Source organism: Chrysoperla carnea, chromosome 2, assembly GCF_905475395.1.
Source record: "Chrysoperla carnea chromosome 2, inChrCarn1.1, whole genome shotgun sequence".
Taxonomy (NCBI): Eukaryota; Metazoa; Arthropoda; class Insecta; order Neuroptera; family Chrysopidae; genus Chrysoperla; species Chrysoperla carnea.
The window spans coordinates 71,305,081-71,323,522 of NC_058338.1; the positions used below are offsets into that span (position 1 = coordinate 71,305,081).

General features: G+C 27.7%; 2 protein-coding genes across 2 annotated transcripts; both read right to left on the reverse strand.

The window, feature by feature from the left end:
- Nucleotides 1–4,587: 4,587 nt before the first annotated feature.
- LOC123293289 (membrane-associated progesterone receptor component 1-like) lies at nt 4,588–9,285 on the reverse strand. The gene is made up of 3 exons (XM_044874058.1): nt 8,907–9,285; nt 8,697–8,843; nt 4,588–6,122 (listed from the first exon to the last, which is right to left on the reverse strand). Exons 1-3 carry the CDS (start codon nt 9,229–9,231, stop codon nt 6,004–6,006), a joined length of 591 nt encoding a protein of 196 aa, XP_044729993.1. The 5' UTR covers nt 9,232–9,285; the 3' UTR covers nt 4,588–6,003.
- Nucleotides 9,286–11,085: 1,800 nt separating this feature from the next.
- Nucleotides 11,086–17,681, reverse strand: LOC123291867 (translation initiation factor eIF-2B subunit epsilon). Its single transcript, XM_044872300.1, has 11 exons — nt 17,520–17,681; nt 17,330–17,454; nt 17,041–17,232; nt 16,298–16,481; nt 14,802–15,037; nt 14,609–14,731; nt 13,993–14,303; nt 13,670–13,885; nt 12,743–12,861; nt 12,317–12,481; nt 11,086–11,338 (listed from the first exon to the last, which is right to left on the reverse strand). Exons 1-11 carry the CDS (start codon nt 17,637–17,639, stop codon nt 11,129–11,131), a joined length of 2,001 nt encoding a protein of 666 aa, XP_044728235.1. The 5' UTR covers nt 17,640–17,681; the 3' UTR covers nt 11,086–11,128.
- Between the last annotated feature and the right edge of the window lie 761 nt (nt 17,682–18,442).

Genomic DNA, 18,442 nt, shown 5'->3' on the forward strand with positions numbered 1-18,442 from the left:
TTCGAATCATTTTATGCAATTAATTTTTGACATTTTATCAATCAAACAGACAAAGAAACGTCAAATTATCTAGGGAAATTATTGTCATTTTTATAATAATTTCATAAAGAAAAGGATATTTTAAACATAAAATTTTAGTTTAAATCAAATTGCTAATAGTTTCTTTGACTAAAATAAGTCTTCACTTAAAGAAAAATACTATTTACGAAACTAATTTTTATCATATAATCTCCATTATAAAATACACTTTCGAAAAATCTATCGATCTTTAGTGCTGCAGATAGTTGAAATAATTTTGCCATTTATGATAAAAACATCTTTGAGCTTAATAATTACTTATAAAAAGATATAATTTTGGCTAAAAAATAATTAAAATTTTTTCCATCGAAAGCAGGAAAGGGTTTGGATATAACACAATATTTTACTATATATCTCGAAAACTATTAGATTTAGCGCAAAAATTGTCATTGGCAAAATTAAAGTATATTAAATTCTGAATAAGAATGGTCTCTTAACATTTTTTCTTCAAGCCAAGGATTTTGCAAATATAAAATTAATAAATCCGTGTCTCCCACTCCTAAATTTTACTTTAAATTTGTTTAACTTACCCTACTTAATTGCAATGTTTGAGATATTTCGGTTCTTGAGATATTTGGTTCAAAAAAATTATTGCATAGTTGTGGGTTTGAATCTTATTAGAGGCAATTTTTTTAATACAGTAATTCTTATAACAGAAATTATTTTGCCCAAGAAATGAATATTATATTATTCATATTAAAATAATAAATTATAAAAAGTAGGGAAAATAAAGTCGAAAAAGGCAACAGCAGCTCCTCTGACTTTAATCCCTAATTGAAATTAAAAAATTTAGTTTTATTTTTCTATTTCGTGCTACCACAAAAATCGCAAAAAGTTTTAATATTGATTGGCATTAATTTTGTGCAAGCTTACTATTACAAGACTTTAAATTAAATCAAAAAATCGCTTTTTTGACGATTTGGTGAGTGATTTTCGAAATATTATTTAAATTTTTATTAGGGCTTGTGGTTAATACGGTGTCATCGTATCTTGTTCTAATTTTCAAATAAAAAAGATTTCTATATATTTTTTTCTTTTTTATTTTGCCTATTATTAGTTACCATGATAACGATTGGCTTTAAGCCGAAGCAAATAATGGTTTAATGAAAGTTTATATCCGATTTATATAGCAAAATTTTCTGTCAGCCGAAATTTGTATCGGCCAAAATTTTCATGTCAGCCGAAAATTTAGGAGATTGTTAATTACCATATACTCATTGCCAAAAAATCCATTGCCTCCCGATTTTATAAAGAATATAATTTCTTAAGTCGTTAAAAATTCAGATCTTTTATTTTCATTTAACAAACACCGACAAAACGATCTTCATAGGTAATAAGTTTCAATGCCATCCATTTTGAATGAAATTTTTTTTCCACCCACAAACCTTTGAACTCAAAGTACTTCATCGGCAAACTTTCAGTAAACCGCTGTTTTGTTAGGTTTAAAAGATAAACAATTTTTTTTAATCACTACTTCATATCTTGGTTCCAGTCAGTTTGGGGGCATAAGTTTAAATGTAATACAGGGTACATAAATCACCTCAGGAACTCGAATACCAATAGCTAGCCGGTTTACAGAGTGATGCCTTCATAAGCACCATTGCTCGGAATACTTGGAAATATTAGAAACAGAAAAATGGCCAGATAATCAAATGTTGTAAAATATTTACATTCTGTTTCTTTTTCCGCCAAAACCCCTAGCCTTACCTCATTTCGATTTTTTCAAATTCCATAAGAATATCAGACACCTCATTTAAAAATAAATTTACACTATTACACCAAAAACAGCTAAATTTTCTGAAAATGCAATATGGATAAAAAAAATTTGTTGTATTGGGTCCGCCGAAAGGTTATTCTGGGTCCGGATAAGATTATTATAAATATAAAATGCCTTTTAAAAATTACATAACTTTATTGCGAAAAATAAAAAGTTGCCCAAATTTCTATATATATAATCTTACAAACTGATTTCATTTTTATCTATATATATATATTTTTTTTTTCCATTAAATACAATTTTCATAAAATGTACATTTTACAATTTTCTTTTTTTGCAACCATAAAACGATTGAAGTTTAATTTAAGTAACTTTTTCAAAAATTTACAAATTTCCTCTCTTAGCTTAGTTTAATAGTAGCATAATTTATTTTAATATTAATTATAAAACATTAATTTACCTGCCCAGTCAAAATATACGCTTTTAAATCAATGATCATTATGTGTTTAATTTTTAACCGACTTCAAACCAAAAAAAAGAGGTTCTCAATTCGACTGTATTTTTTTTTTTTAATTTTCGTGAAATCCATTTCATATATTCACTGGATGAATTGTAAATAAATTTCAAAATGAATAATATATTTAGAATTTGATTAGGAAAGGCTTTTCATAGCATTATCTATAAAGTATTATTTTTACCATAATGAACTCATAAACGTTTCTTAAACCATGCCCGTCTAAAATGGACTCTTCAAATTTTCAACTAACGAAAGTTTAGATGTATAAAGTCTTGTTTTCGTAAGTCGTAATTATAAAGAATAACAACAAATTCACAATTTTCAAGCATAGCATACACGTTCTGAAATTACGCATTCCTAGTACCGCCATGAAAATATAGAAATTTAGTTATTGACTATGATCATATATGTAAAACTCCTATATGGCTAGGCGTTCATTTAAGCCCATTAGAGAAGCAGTCAGGGGAAGAGTGAGATGCAAATAGGTAACTCTTACCTAATATGCGCGTACGCGGTCAGTAAAAGAATTGTTTGTATATAGATCACTAATCTCTATATAACTGGATAGATATGGCGTAAAATAAATTTAAACCATTGTACGAAGTAAAGATTTTTTACGATTTCATATGAAGTATAAATATGCGGTTGCGCCGTTTATATTATTTAGTTCTGTAAACTCCTTTGGAGGCGCTAGTTTATAATTCTTTGATCAATTACAATATACGATATATAAATATTAGTGATATAGATAATATAAATATTATCGAAGATAATAAATGAGAACTCTAGGATATGTCGAAATAAATTTCGATTTTTGCCCCAATTCCTATAGGAATAGGAATTGGGGCAAAAATCGAAATTTATTAGTGATATAGATAGACAAATTGATATGAATGTGTTGGTAAAAATAACGAACACGAGAATTGTGTTCTATCCAGATACATAAATATTAGTGATATAGATAGACAAATTGATATGAATGTGTTGGTAAAAATAACGCACACGAGAATTGTCAAAGATTCGCAGAAGGATGTGCGGCTACCATTTCTAAGAGAAAAACGATTGTCAGCACCGTTCGAAAATCGCCGGGCCTTTCTCTCGGCTGACAATTTAGGAGTATGACATATATGACTATGACTCAAGTATCCCAATTATTGATAATATGGTGTAAGAAAACCATAATTCCAGAACTGACAGACCTTTATTTTAAGAACGTGCGTTTATACAAATAAATTGTGTTTAATAAACCCATTCATATTATGTAGTGCGTTAAAATGACGAACGTCAATTTTAACACATTATTTAATGTGAATATATGTATTATAAAATTTTTAATAATGTATTGTTAAAAACGCACGAAACTTAAATGGGTCAGAACTAGATGTAATTTATGATTATGCCGGAGGGTAGAGAAACATATTTGGAATGTCTTGATGTAACAAGGATGAGAAAATTAAAATTTATTCTAATTTTGAAGTTTTTGTAAATTTACACTCATTTTGACAAAATTTTGTACTGAGCACTGTGATAAATTTTATTTAAAAAATATTTTTATAAAAAAAAATGTACATTTTGATAACGAACGTCGTGTAACAATCAATTCAAATATAAAAAAGTTTCATTATTTTTTTTTTACAACATTAAAAAAATTTTTAATAAAAGTTTGATATAACTTATTGAAACCCAAAAACAAAATAAAACAATTGAACTTAAGTATGAACCCTTAAACCACTTAAAACAGTTTTTTTTAATTAATAAACTATGAACTTTCTTTAGAGGCCAGAGCATTTTTTTTTGTTAAAAATTTAGTATTTGAATTAATCAAATAACATAAAAATTAACAATGTTGTGTAAAACCTGATAAGATCCAAAGCTTGTTGCCTATAATAAATCGATAACCATCAAGCTAAGATTTTTAGTGAATCATTTCTACTTAACGTGGATGACTAGTTAATCTGCACAAAAAGCAAATCTGCCTTTTTTAAATTGACAGATACAATTTATTCTTTTTAAATTTAGTTAATGGTAAGTTCTATTGTATTATCACGGAACTTAGGAAATTTTACCAGTTTGTTTTCAAACTTCAATGATTATGATATCTTACGTTATGTTAACATATTATTTATTGGTAGATAGTTAAATTGTTTTAATTTGCTAAACAGGCGACTTGATTGTGCAAATTATCATGATAGTCAATTTCCATTTATGTACTCACTTTTTGTGAGTAATCTCATTTATTTAAGATTTTGAAGTTCCAAATGATTATTATACGTCAATTTTGTAATGTTGCTCAAGCCTTCTGTGTAATACATAAACAATAGACGAGATGTAATACATAAGCAATTACAAAAAAAAAAAAATAATAATAATTTGCAACAATAACTGGTAAATGACAGAGGGTTCCCTGAGAGTTCTGATATAATTACGAGATATTGGAGAAATTCAATATTTATGATCACGCCATATGCGAAAAATTATACTATTATTAAAAATGAGGTATTATATTTCACAATAAAAAGACTACATACTTGTATATAAATCAAAATTAAATTTTTTGAAAATCTAATGAAAGTTGCGTATGTTGCAATTAATTATACAGTCATTTAACGTGATACGTTTAGTTTATACTGCCACAAGTATAAAGATCGATGTCGATGCTAACTTGATCACTTTTTACTGAATGTGGTAATAATTTTACATTATTTTTGTATATTTCATTTTGAATAGCACGTTATTTTCGTTGTATCCAAAGACGACGCTGTACAGCGTTGAATGCTGCTATATGTATCAAAGCTACAAAATTAGCATCCTATGTTTAACTCAACACATGCGCGACAGAGCTTAATTTAAAATAAAAGCCGATTTGAAAATAGATTGCCAATTAGATTGTAAAATTCATATTTAAGGAACAACAAATGAAATGATTACCTAAATTTGTTCTAACATGCACACCTTTTCTAAAACAAATATAAAAATAAACTTGTAATTTTTTTTTTTTTTTAATATTACTACTACGCCAAGCCTATAAACATTATTAAAAATACGTTAAGTATTTTAGTCCAAACGACCACTTAAATTTGTAATTTTGCCACTCGGGCGTTGTTATTGAAATATTAATAATTATTAGTTCAACTACTGTTTCGAGTGGTATTGCTCTTTGGCGTAGTTATAACTATTACTTGATTATTTCATAATAAAGTAAATGATGTAGACAACATTTTAAAAGCATTTAAGAATTAGAATGCTTTATTTTAAAAATGATATAATAATTAAATTAACAAATAAAGTTGTAATACAATAAAGTTGTATAAAGTAACTTTTTTAATAAAGAATAAAATATTTTTATAACAAAATGCTTTGAATCTTTTTTACAAAGATGGGACGGGTAACAGCAATCAATCGAACAATCAATTCAATGACTACATAAAATAATTTATTACGATAAATTTTAAAAAATATTTATCAAAGATTTTTCTATGTATTGTATTCCATAAATTTTTTGGTAATTGCCATTCTGATTGATAATAATGCTGCATTAATGTATTAAAAATGATGTCGTTTAAACGAATTCACAATAAACAATAATAAAAAAATAAATTTTTAAATTTCGATTCTTTTTAAAATATGCTCTTGGCCATACTAAGGAAATCAGACTTATGATATTGGTGTTTTGCTTATTTTTCACTTATTTTTATTCTTCTTTTGGTTTGTCACCTGACGCATTTTTATCTTTTTCTTCGTCTTCTTCTTCTGAATAGTTTGTTGGTTCTTCTCCGGGTCGCAATAAACGTCCAACTAAATCGTATTTTTCTGTAATAAACAGAATTATTTTTGTAATATGTAATGGAAAAATATTTATTCTTATTATGTTGGTATTAAAAAAAAAGACACATAAATCAATTTACATATATATAGTTTCTGAGTACGGCTTGAGTCAAGGGGATATTATTTCAAAAGCCTTTTCTAAATTTCATTTGCTTAATATAGTTAGGTGTTTAAAAAAAATTTGTACAACAATTAATTTCATGGCTTTAATGGCTTAATGGCCCTTGCCAAAATATTTTAAATAAAAAAAAAAACAATTAATTTCCTAAGTCTACTTCATTTAAATAAAGTGGTCATTTGCTTATGTTTGGTTACTTTCTGGTCAGGAATCAATACACGTCTGTTTTTGTATACAATTTCAGGTGGTATTTCTTAAATCGATAGCCAAATTTTTTAAAGGTTTTATTTACTTAGCCACTTCAAATCAGACAAATGAAACCAAAACATAAAATATTCTTCTAAATCAGGCAAAATCAATTAAAAATAATAAAATTTTTATAAATAAAAATCAACTTTAAAACAAAAAACAATTTTATAAATTGTTATCAGTCAATGGTCATACCTACATTGAGGCAACAAAACAATAAACATTACAAATAATAACTCTAGAGTATAATCATCAGTCTTTTAATTATCAAATCAGTCATCAGTCATTTGTAATAAACTGTTAATTATCCCATAAAAAATTAAAAAAATGTCGTTTCATAATTGGGCTTGGTTTGACTGCAAGGAAGATAATGCTAGATCATCTTCCGATTCTGAATCTTACTTAAACTTACTCTTTAGTAACGAACTTTTTCTGACACGACACGATTTGAGCTTAGTATTAGTAGGTTTTAACTCTACTCCAATGCTATCAAAATTTGGGAAGTAGAAATACGGTAACAAACGCCAAAAATTACTAAATAATATTAAATTTTTTTAAATCATTTTTTTATTGATATATATCATAAAAATTCACGTAATATATATCGGATATATATCATGATATATATCCATTGATATATATCCTCGAACCCTGAGTTTCAGTGTTGTATTTTGAATTTGATTAACTCTAGCAACATTCCCGAAGAGAAATAAGCTACTAAGAAGTTAATTTCTGTCAATAACATCGTATTATAACGTTTAAAAAAGAGCAAATGAAGCATTTTTGATGACCTAATAGAGTTTGCACTGGAACAATTACTAAAAAAGTGGCAGTTAAAAACGAATTTCCTCTTAAAAAATAAATAAGATTTATCTAATATAAATATTTGATTTAATATGAATATTCAAATATTTTTATTAACTTATAACAAAACTCGTCCACCCCCGTGTATATATTAGACACTAAATCTCGAAAAAAATGTAAATCAGTGTCAATTAGCCCAGCTGAAATTGTGTAATGCATCAGTGTGATAAAAAACGGGTCTGTGAATAGGGAACATCGGTGGTTTTTCTTCGCATTTCTTAACAAAATATGAAAATACTATTCGTACACCGTAGAAGAGATGACAAAAAATGAAATTAAAATTAAAATCGGTCGAGAAATACGGATAATTTAAGCATTTTAAACTACTAATTAGACAAAGAGGTCGGACATAAAATTTGTCGTCATGTACTATAATTATCTTAAGAATTCCATGCTCATTTACGAACTTGATCTCACTTTTTACGTCCTAAGCACGCTATAAAAATTTCAGCTTGACATCTTTTTTCGTTTTTGAGTAATCGTAATGACAGATGGACAGGCGACAGACAGACAACCGGAAATGGGTTAATTAGGTGATTTTATGAACACCTATACCCAAATTTTTTGCTTAGCATCAATATTTTTAAGCGTTGCAAACTTGGGACTAAACTTAGTATACCTCACATATCACATGTATGCATGGGATAACAAGGGACTTTCTTATTTACAAAACTAGTTAAAAATTTTAACCTGTTTGGTGTATCATAAGAAAATAGAGCGCAATAATATACGTGAAACAACAACTTGTTGTATAAAATTTATTTTAAAGTAAATTGTTTGCTAAACAAAAGGTTCACTTAGTAAGACGCAATTATTGTATCTGATGTTAAGGAATTGTTTTAAGCTGTGTTTAATGACTATGATCCCAGGAAATCACTTAAATATAGACAAAAATTAATATTTGTAATTTTTAATCTACACTTATAAAATATTTTGTCTTTATGTCTTGTATGTTCGAAATAACAATTGAATCGAATTTAAATTCATAATATTAAATTTTTGATAAAATACCGAGAATTATTAATAAAATTTCATATCAAAAAATGTATTAATAAACATTTTTTTTTTTTCAAACAAAAAAGTTATATGATGAAATTAAAAAGCGTAATCATTATTATTTATACGTATAAAAAATCTGATGTTTTAATTTCACAATAAATTATTCAACAAATTAAAAAGAGACCTTGAACTAATCATTTAATTATCTAAGTGTTACAAAAATTGAAAGTCACCATTCCATATTCCAAAATCATTGCCAAATTTACTTTTTAAATGTTTTGGAAGATAAAACTGTAATTAAAAACGAATTAAAAAAAAATAAATGTTACCTTTCATTTGAGCTTCCCATTCTCGAACAGATTCCATTTCCACAGTATTTAAGTCACTTAAATCATCGTACTCATCTTTACCACTAACTTGAAATGTTGCTAACCCTCTGGATGCATCTCTTCCACCGAAGGACGCATAAGGACCACCTGTAAATTAAGGGTAATTTTATTAACCCTAAACAAATATAAGTATTAAATTAAAAACCTTACCAGGTCCATAAAATCGTTTGCCTTTGGTAACATCGTAAACATTACCATTTACTGCAAGTAAAACTCGACCATCAGGTTGCGTACCATCGTATTTTTTAAGTTCTTCTATTGTAAAATCTTTTCTAATTTTTGGTAAAGTAGGTTCCGGAGGTGGAACGGCAGGCACATATTGGTGACTTTTAATAATTTTATACACCAAAATTGATATAATTGCCACTAAAATAAGATTTAATGGACTACTCACTATTTCTAAAATAAGACTTTTGAATAAATTTTCTGATTGTAATGATTCTAACGGCGGTGCACTACTTTCCTGTTCGGCCATCTTTGTGTAATGACAATTTTTACGTCGTCATGCCGCTACGTTTGTTTATACAGTTTTATTCATTTTTTGCTGTTAATTATTCAAATCGTGCTAATCGTAATCGTATGCAAAGTACAACATGCATGATAAAAAAATTTATTAACGCTTTAATTAAACATTTTATGTACTTTATTTAAATTTTTGCTTAGGTCATGCCATTTTGTAAATTTTCTCAAATTATCTTTTCCATCTAAATTTGTCTAATCACATAAATATTTATTTATTTGGAAACATATTTTATTTCAAAAACAAATATCTTGTAAATTCTTATAAATAAATATGGGAACGTTTCATACATTTTTATTAATCTAGTAGTTTTGAATTTACCGCATATTTAGTACAAATTTTATCAACAGATGTCATTACAATAATATTAAATTCAAATTTATAATGGACGCTACATTTTTAAATCATCAAAGGTCAATTCAGTATTTTGGAGTCGCAATAAACTCCGCACAAAAAAAAAACTAGGAGAAATTCCGAAAGAGATTTAAACGTCGTATTTTTACAAAGAATTTATTGGTAGGCACAAAATAAATTTATAAGCTTTGAAAATAATTTTTATCGAAAAGGTCTTATATTCCCACCATGCATGAATTTTATTTCCAGCGTTTTCATGGATGGATGGATACTATGGTTTGTATATATAGCTTGCATTGAAAATTTAATACTACTTTCTAACAAATTATAATAATTATTGTTAATTTACATTTTTATTTTTCAATAATTTTAATTTTACATTTACTATATCATTTACGTGTAAAAAATTGAAAATTAGTCATATTTTAAATGAAAGATGACAGCGCTGCGATCGATTCAGCTGTACCCTCTTCAATTATGCACTAACGAATATTATACCATGTATATGAAATATACATAGTATATTAAGTTTAGTCCCAAGTTTGTAACGCTTAAAAAATTTTGGTTTAGGTGTTCATAGAATCATCTAATTAGTCCATTTCCGCATGTCTGTCTGTCGTCTGTCATTACGATTACTCAAAAACGAAAAGAGAAATCAAGCTGAAATTTTTATAGTGTGCTTAAGAGCTTAAGACGTAGAAAGTGAGGTCGATTTCGTAAATGAGCAACATAGGTCAATTGGGTCTTGGGTCCGTAGGACCCATCTTGTAAACCGTTAGAGATAGAACAAATGTTTAAATGTAAAAAATGTTCCTTATAAAAAAATAAACAACTTTTTTTTTGAAGCATTTTCTTGTAAACATCACTGTTTACCCATGAGGGCGCTAACTAGGTGAAAAATTTGTAGTATGTATTAATATGGGAATATCAGTTATGTGTGTGTGGCTATTTAAGAGTGGAAATCTTTCTTTATTTACGTGACGTCAAAAAACAAACGATTGCAGTCAATTGTTTCTTTTCACTTGTTTTATTATATTTTTTTGTAAATTCCAAAATTTTTATTAATAATTAACGTAAAAGCTTGAAGCACAGATTATAATTTATTACATAAATAAAAACTATAATCTAAGTTTACAATCAAAAAGACGTCATGACGTTACATCGCATATTTTCTGTAGAACATTTACAAACGCTTACACGCTGCATAAGTTTCTCAAGAAAAATTGCACAAATAAAATTTCAGCATTGAAATTTGTGGAAATAATTTGCACAAAATTTGAATCAAAAAAATGTTTTTTTTTTTTTCGATATTAAATTTTTAACTACTTTATTGAAATATTTATACTGTGAGAGGGAAAGGAAGGAAGCAGTATCTAGGAAAGGGAAGCAGTTACTGTTTTGATATATAGAAGAAAACAGTAACCAGAATGTTAATAAATTATATTTCATAGCTTTGAAAATATTTCAATTTTATTTTTATTTATTGTACAAATCTAAACTATTCACTTTCTTCCTCCGAATCCGATTCTTCATCAGCCTCTTCCAACCAATTGATAAACGGTTGCATTTGAGAATATAACCTTGAATTTTTATCCAATTTTTGATACCAACTAATGATTGATTCTTCTAATAGAATTTCTTGATTATAAAACCAATGAACAATTTTTGCTACGCATTTTATTAATTCTGAACATGTATTTGCAGTATCCTGAAAATATTTACAATATTAGTTACAAGTGAATGAATGCACTATTTAATAGAAATTATTTTGGTTTAAGATGGTTCATGTTTTTGGTGGTTCATTGTAAGTTATAGTGGCCAAAAATATTAAAACCAGACACAATATTGTACATTACTGTCGGTGTACAATAATGTTTACTCAATATTTTTGATCAAAACTCAACACTAGTTTTTTTGAGTCGTAACCGGCGTTCGGTATTATTACTTTCCGAAAAATTAGACAAATGATTTCTAAGATATTGTCTTAAGTCGTCCCTCCTATGCCATTTTAGGAGATATCTCAAAAACTTCTCATCCATTTCTCAAAAGAACTCGATTGCATGTATTTTCTAAATAAAAAATGCCTTAGATAATGAGTTTTATCGAAATTGGCAACAAAAATTTTTCTTAATTTTCCCTTTAAAGAAAAAAAAAAAACAATTTTTTTGTTTCAGAATTTGATAAAATTTGAAACACAGAAATTTTTGACGCAAATAAATAGAAAAAACGGATTTATTTGACAATTGAGCGAATAATTTCATTAAGACCTTATCCTTAGAATTGTTGAGAACTCATCCTGAGATCTTAAAGAGATTTCATAGAGTAATATCTTCTCAATTAAACGCAAAATGAATTTTGAATTTGTTGGGTCAAAATTACCCTATACTTCGATTTTTATCAAATTCTATAATACAATTTTTTTTCGTTTTTTCACAAAGGTAACCCTTACAAAATTGAAAAAAAAATTTATCTCCAATTTCAATAAAAACCATAAATACATCTTAAAAATATAAACCAAATTGTGAAGCTTTAAACAAACTGAAATTTAAAAAGTGTTGTCTCTTTCGATAATCTGGCTAAAAATTATACCTTCAATCAATGAGAATCTTTAAAATATTTTACATTTCGATTGCGATCCAAAGCTTGAAAAACATTGATAATTTATTGAAAATTTTTTTACACTTACCTCAATAGCTTGTAAACAATCCATCATAGAACTTTTGTTCTTAACATAATTTTTCAATATTGGAGAGAAGTACGTTAACAAAGAAGACAATTGTTGAACAAAAGGTTTATTATCGTTCTGTTGAAATGGAAGACTTAATATTGCTTTTAATACATTGTAGTTTACCTATTTAATTAAATAATATTTATTAATATAACAAAATAATCTAATTAATTTATAATAAAGATGTCCAATCTTCAGCATATTATCGTATATTGTATAAGTGTGGTCATTTGCTTATTCTCCACAAACATAAGTTGCTTCTGTGTTTTTTTCTATTCTAGTGAGCCTTAAATTTTGGTTTGAAGGAAACCCAATATTTCGTCTCTTTCGTCTAGTGTGGCTCATAAGCCGTAGTTATTAACTCTTTTGATTTAGTTTACCTACCTCTTTTAATGTAACATTATAGGCGTATCTTGAAGAATTTATTTCTAAAATTAAATTATCACAAGCTAATTTGTCTTCGTAACCTCTTGCTAAACTATCGATTACTTCTGTTAAGAATACTACAAAGAAATATGGAAAATATTAGAAAAATATTTTTAAAAAACTTTGAAGCTCGATTCACATTATAGTGCCGAAAAAAATGCATGATATATTTTTGTCTGTCTTAAATAATACAAGAGACGGGATAAGGTCTATTTTAATATTTATCACACCAATACAAATTAAGTTTTTCCGAAATTTGACTTATGGGTTCAGAATGTGATAATACCTTATAGTCTAAGAGACGGTATAAGGTCGATCTTCACCCATCTGATAACCAGATGAGTCATATTTGTATGAAGTTTTATTGATTGAAAAGTATTAATGGCTATTTTTAATTAATTTTACTCAAGTTTTTCATAACGTTTTTTTTCAGACCTATACCAATATTTTCGTAATTAAATTATCTTTTTTCTAATATTAATCTCGATTGGTTAACAGATCAATGTAGTTACCTATATTGACTTACATGTTCATATGGTATGAAATTGGTATCAGAAGAATTTAACAACGAAAATAATGGTAAAGGCATGCCTGCAAAAAATCAGTTCATGGAAAAAATTGATTTCTACACAAATTTCTAACAGAAGTAGAAACTGTATTCTTGGGAATTCTTCTGTATTCTTTCAAAGTTGCTATGATTATAGTCCTGTTACAACCTATTTTATTTAAATTACCAAGGAATAGGGAAATGCAATACGAGGTTTGCTGGCCAGGGTCCAAGGATCTCTTGAGCTTGGAGGTCCAGGCGCACGGCACCATCTAGCCCTCGATAGCTACGCCACTGATTACAGCATGATATGGGAATCGAGCCTAAAAATTACTAACAATTTGTATCATCAGGTGGTAATGATATTTCCGATTTACTATCATAAGAAACATCGTCGTCCTCTTCATCGGATGATTCATCAGAATATATATCTGATTGAATTCGCAATTTCGATATCATTCTTAATATATCTCCAGCTTCCGAATCAGAATCTTGTCGTTCTGAATAGCATCGTACTCTGTATGCTTGAACATTTATAATATCTTCTTCATTAGCTATGAAATCAAAAATAAATGATCAATGATAAATATTTGTTACATTTTAATTCTTTTTTGCATTTTTCTTAAGTTTTATACTTTTTTGACTTTATTCCAAAAATTACCATTTTCAGGTTTTTTTGATTGTATTAAGGCAGCTTCTAATACTTGCCCACTTTCAATATGCACCTTCGATCCTAATATACAACTCCCAGATAGTGTTGCATTTTTCCCAATATTACAATTTGGTCCAATGACACAAAACGAAATTTTTGAATTATCATTAATTGTTGTACCATCCATAACATAAGAATCACTAATTAGTACGTTTTTTCCGATTTTACAATTTTTTCCTATAACACAACGAATTATAGTGGATGATTCAGCAATTGTACTTCCTTCAGCGATCACCACATCTTCTACTAAATTACTGCCTCTAAAATGATTTTGTAAAATTAAATATTGCAGCATATTGGATTTCACAAGGAGTATTATTGGCGGTAAAAGTGGTGAATATTTTTCAAATTTTTAGATATCACTTAAACAGAACACGATTTAATCTCGCGACGTTTGCACGTCTATTCACTGCTAAGGATAAGATCTTGTTGTTAAGATTTTTTCGTCCCATTTCATTTAGACATTTTATCGAATTTATTTGATATTTTTTTCGAAAATTAATGAAAATTTAGAAAAATATCCACGACTTTCTCTGCTAATACTATTGATTCAACAAGTTCTTACTTCGCTAAGGTTACAGTTTTGTTACGATAAATATTATTTCTCAAATACATATAAGCTTGTTCTTCTTTATTTATTCCCATATCTGGTACAAATGGATAAGCCCATCGATGAATTATGTCGTGGCTATAAATTTGTAAGTTTTTATAAACAGATCGGCATTAGATATTTATTTAAAAGAACTATGAAAACTTACCTAACTGCCTGATACATATGCCAATTGGTAACACAAGCGGCGTATTCAGTTGTTAAATGCCAGTAAATTGAACTTGTTAATAATTCATCGTTAAGTAAGCCTTTAATTAAATCATCTCTTGTTTGAAAATCAAAGTTATCAGAAAATAATGGTAAAACTGCCGATGAACATATTGCAATATGAGTATCTTGGAGATTATGCCTTAATTCAACGGTGGGATAGTTTAAAAGGTCTTCCTAAAAAGTAACACAACATTACATGTTGGGCATGGATTTTCGTTTTGCTTTAAATGTTATACAGAGTGGGCTCGTTTTATAATTAAGCAAACAAAAAATTACTTAAACAAAATTTGCAGAGTTTGATGGAGGATATCATGTTCTGGCATCAGATAAGCCCTAGTTCTCCAGCTTGCTTTGATTGTCAATTTAGAACCTTAAGGTAAGAGATAGAATAACACTTGAAATTTGAAAGTTGATCCTCAAAAAAAAAGCATTTTTTCGAAAATCGTTATCTTTCAGAAAAATATACCATTATTGCATTTAATCGAAAGAAAACACGGTAGCCACAGAAAAATGCTTTAACCAAAACTTGTCAAAGGCAATAAAGGGCATTCACCTGTGCCCATGACTTTAACCTTAAATTCTTGTTCCAAGGTCATTGATCTTGAAAATTTACCCAGGATTAAAAGTTATTAACACAGAAGAATAACCTTTATTGTCCTTGATAACTTTTGTCTAAAATTTTTTACTAAAGCGTATTTTCTTTTGATTAAGGTAGTACTATCGGTAATAGGCTTTGCATTCAGAATTTAATTAAACTTGGCATAGTTGTCCATTATTATATCATAATTAACCAGTTAAATTTTTAGGGGCCTCCAGAGAACTGAAAATCTGAACGTTCAGTTTTGTGAAATAAAATAAAATCTGCGATTTCCCATTAGGATCAATGTTAAAATATCTTTTTTTCAGTTCTCTGAAGGCCCCTGAAAATTTAACTGGTTAATTATGATATAATAATGGACAACTATGCCAAGTTTCATTAAATTCAGAATGCAAAGTCTATTACCGATAGTACTACCTTAAATGCAATAATGATATATTTTTAAGTCGCATTTCCTTCAAGGTAACGATTTTCGAAAAAATGTTAGTTTTTTATGAAGATCAACTTTCTAATTTAAAGTGTTATTCTATCTCTAAACTTTTAGGATTTAAATTGACTATTAAAGCAATCTGAAGAACTAAGTTCAAACTGATGTCAGAACATGATGCCCTCAATAAAACTCTGCAATTTTAGTAAATTTTTGTTTGGTTAATTACAAAACGAGCTATTAGCCATAATTGATTAAAATGGTCCACCCTATATCTTGTGTTGGAATGTTTTTGGCCAGTTTTGCTCTAAACAAAACAAATCTACAAGGGTTTTCGGAAATTTAAAATTTAAATATAATGCAACGATTATTTATTAAATATTTCAGGAAATTAAAAATAGATACTTACTAATGAAATATCAATTTTGGTTGCAAGTGGTTGTGTTGCTAATTTTTGTAGAAATAATACTTTTTGAGAGGCTTTGTCCGATGCTAAGACAATTTCATCTTGTGGACAACGACTGGCTTGACCTGGCGCAGCTTCTTTGTAAATTAATGTCATTGAACATCCTTTATCTTTCTTACAATTTTTTCTTTAAAACAAACAGAATTATATAAATATTTCAATTATATCGGAAACAATTAGTTTACAACATTCTCCAGAAAGGATCAAAACCTTTTAAATCGTTCAGTGCAGAAACGACAGGTTACCGTCATATTTTGTCCATAATAATAATAATAATAAATAAATTTCGATTTTTGCCCCAATTTCCTAGATCAGTTTTTGTATTGACTGCAGTCCGCCACCAAATTAGCAAAGAGTAACATTCATAATAAGAGTAACCACGATTAGCTAATTCTTACTGATGATGACTACTTGGTAGTCGAAATACGTATTTATAAAATACAAAAACTGATCTAAGAAATTGGGATCTAAGAAAAATCGAAATTTATTTCGAAATATCTTAGAGTTTTCATTTATTATCCTCGATAATATTTATATGAGATATTTAATATTTGCTTCTACAACAATGTCACATCCGTTACTATTCATTTTCTACTATAATGTCGCTTTAGCACCAACTGATTAATTTATAAACAAAAATTGTTTTCTGGCCGATTGATTCTTGGGAATCGAGATTATTTACTTACTTGTGAATATTTAGGATTGGTAAAAATTTAATATTTGAAACATTATTAGCTGTTAAAAGAATGAAATCCCCTCTTAAGAGACCCTTAGCATCTAGATCTCTCATGCCATCACCCAATGATCTACAACTTTCTGACACTATTATATGCACACTCATGGTTATACTCCAATTCACAACATTATCGATTTGTTCTCTGAAAAATTAATTTATTTTGAGAATATCAAATAGTTGAAGACACTCCCTATAAAATAATACAAAATATTGGACTAATTGTAAGCACATAAAGTTACCTTATATACTTTTTAATCTGATCAACATGTGAACTACAAAATAAAAATACTTCTTGAACACCACCAAGAGCAAGGCATTCTAACGTATAATCAATTATTGGTGAATTAACGATAGGTAATAAAGCCTGTGAATAAAATTCAAAGTGAGTAATATTAAATAAATTTTTAAAATGTGTGAATTTGTTTATACCACTGGTAGATCATCCGAAAGAGGTGCAAAAGTATTGCTAAAATTATCGGCTATAACAACAGCTTGTATTAAATCATCTTTCTTAATCATTTCGTTCATATTTTCTGATTTTTTTGACATTTTCAAAATATTTTTTGTACTAAAAATGAAACACTTCAATAAATTTTCAAACTTGTCAACCTATAAAAAGAATTACCATATGTACATTCAGTACATTTCAACAAATGTCAAAATATTGCATGTGGTGTTTATCAGTATTGCCAACTTTGAATTCTCAAGCCCACTAAACAGATGATAGAAAACCACTAAAAAACCACTAGAAAACAGTTTAATTAAGAAACATTTTACAATATTTCTCGTACCATAGAGAATACATTGGGAGTACTATATTATATTTAATAATTGAATTGTCCGAAAATTGAAAGAGCGTGAGTATAAACATCTTTGGTTGAAAATATTTTGTAGCAAATGCATAAATTTATTTTAAACAAATACTTACCCATAATTAAGATGTTTGTCTCCGTACAATATTGTAAAAATGTTTTGGAGTTCCTCAAACCCAAATCAATCAACCCTACTAGCTCAAATTGGGTCTTTTTTAAATGGAACATGATAATATCTACTCCATTGATTAGGTGATAATAACACTCTGATCATTTATTATATTAATTTTGCCAAAGCTAAACTTACCTTTTGGTTGTCGAAATCATTACTGACAGCAAGCGCATATTTGACAGTCTAATAAACGAGTTAAGATAAAATACAAAAATCTATGGAATAAATTACTAATATTAATATCACAATATATTTAAAAATCTTAATTTATTTATTTTGAAATTGGATTATTATTTATTTTTTTTCTTCTCTCAAAGGTCTAGAAAATAATTTGTATCAAAGTTGACAAGCAGATAGAAATTAGCTTA

What these genes read in the sequence shown, in the direction of transcription:
- LOC123293289 (XM_044874058.1), bottom strand. Translation starts at nt 9,231, where the DNA reads ATGGCCGAACAGGAAAGTAGTGCACCGCCGTTAGAATCATTACAATCA. An exon ending in CAAACGATTTTATGGACCTG is followed by an intron (nt 8,844 to 8,906) that starts GTAAGGTTTTTA and finishes CTTAATTTACAG; the next exon opens with GTGGTCCTTATGCGTCCTTC. An exon ending in ATGGGAAGCTCAAATGAAAG is followed by an intron (nt 6,123 to 8,696) that starts GTAACATTTATT and finishes TGTTTATTACAG; the next exon opens with AAAAATACGATTTAGTTGGA.
- LOC123291867 (XM_044872300.1), bottom strand. Translation starts at nt 17,639, where the DNA reads ATGTCAAAAAAATCAGAAAATATGAACGAAATGATTAAGAAAGATGAT. An exon ending in CCAAAATTGATATTTCATTA is followed by an intron (nt 15,038 to 16,297) that starts GTAAGTATCTAT and finishes GTTACTTTTTAG; the next exon opens with GAAGACCTTTTAAACTATCC. An exon ending in ACCACCTGATGATACAAATT is followed by an intron (nt 12,862 to 13,669) that starts GTTAGTAATTTT and finishes ATTTCTTTGTAG; the next exon opens with TATTCTTAACAGAAGTAATC.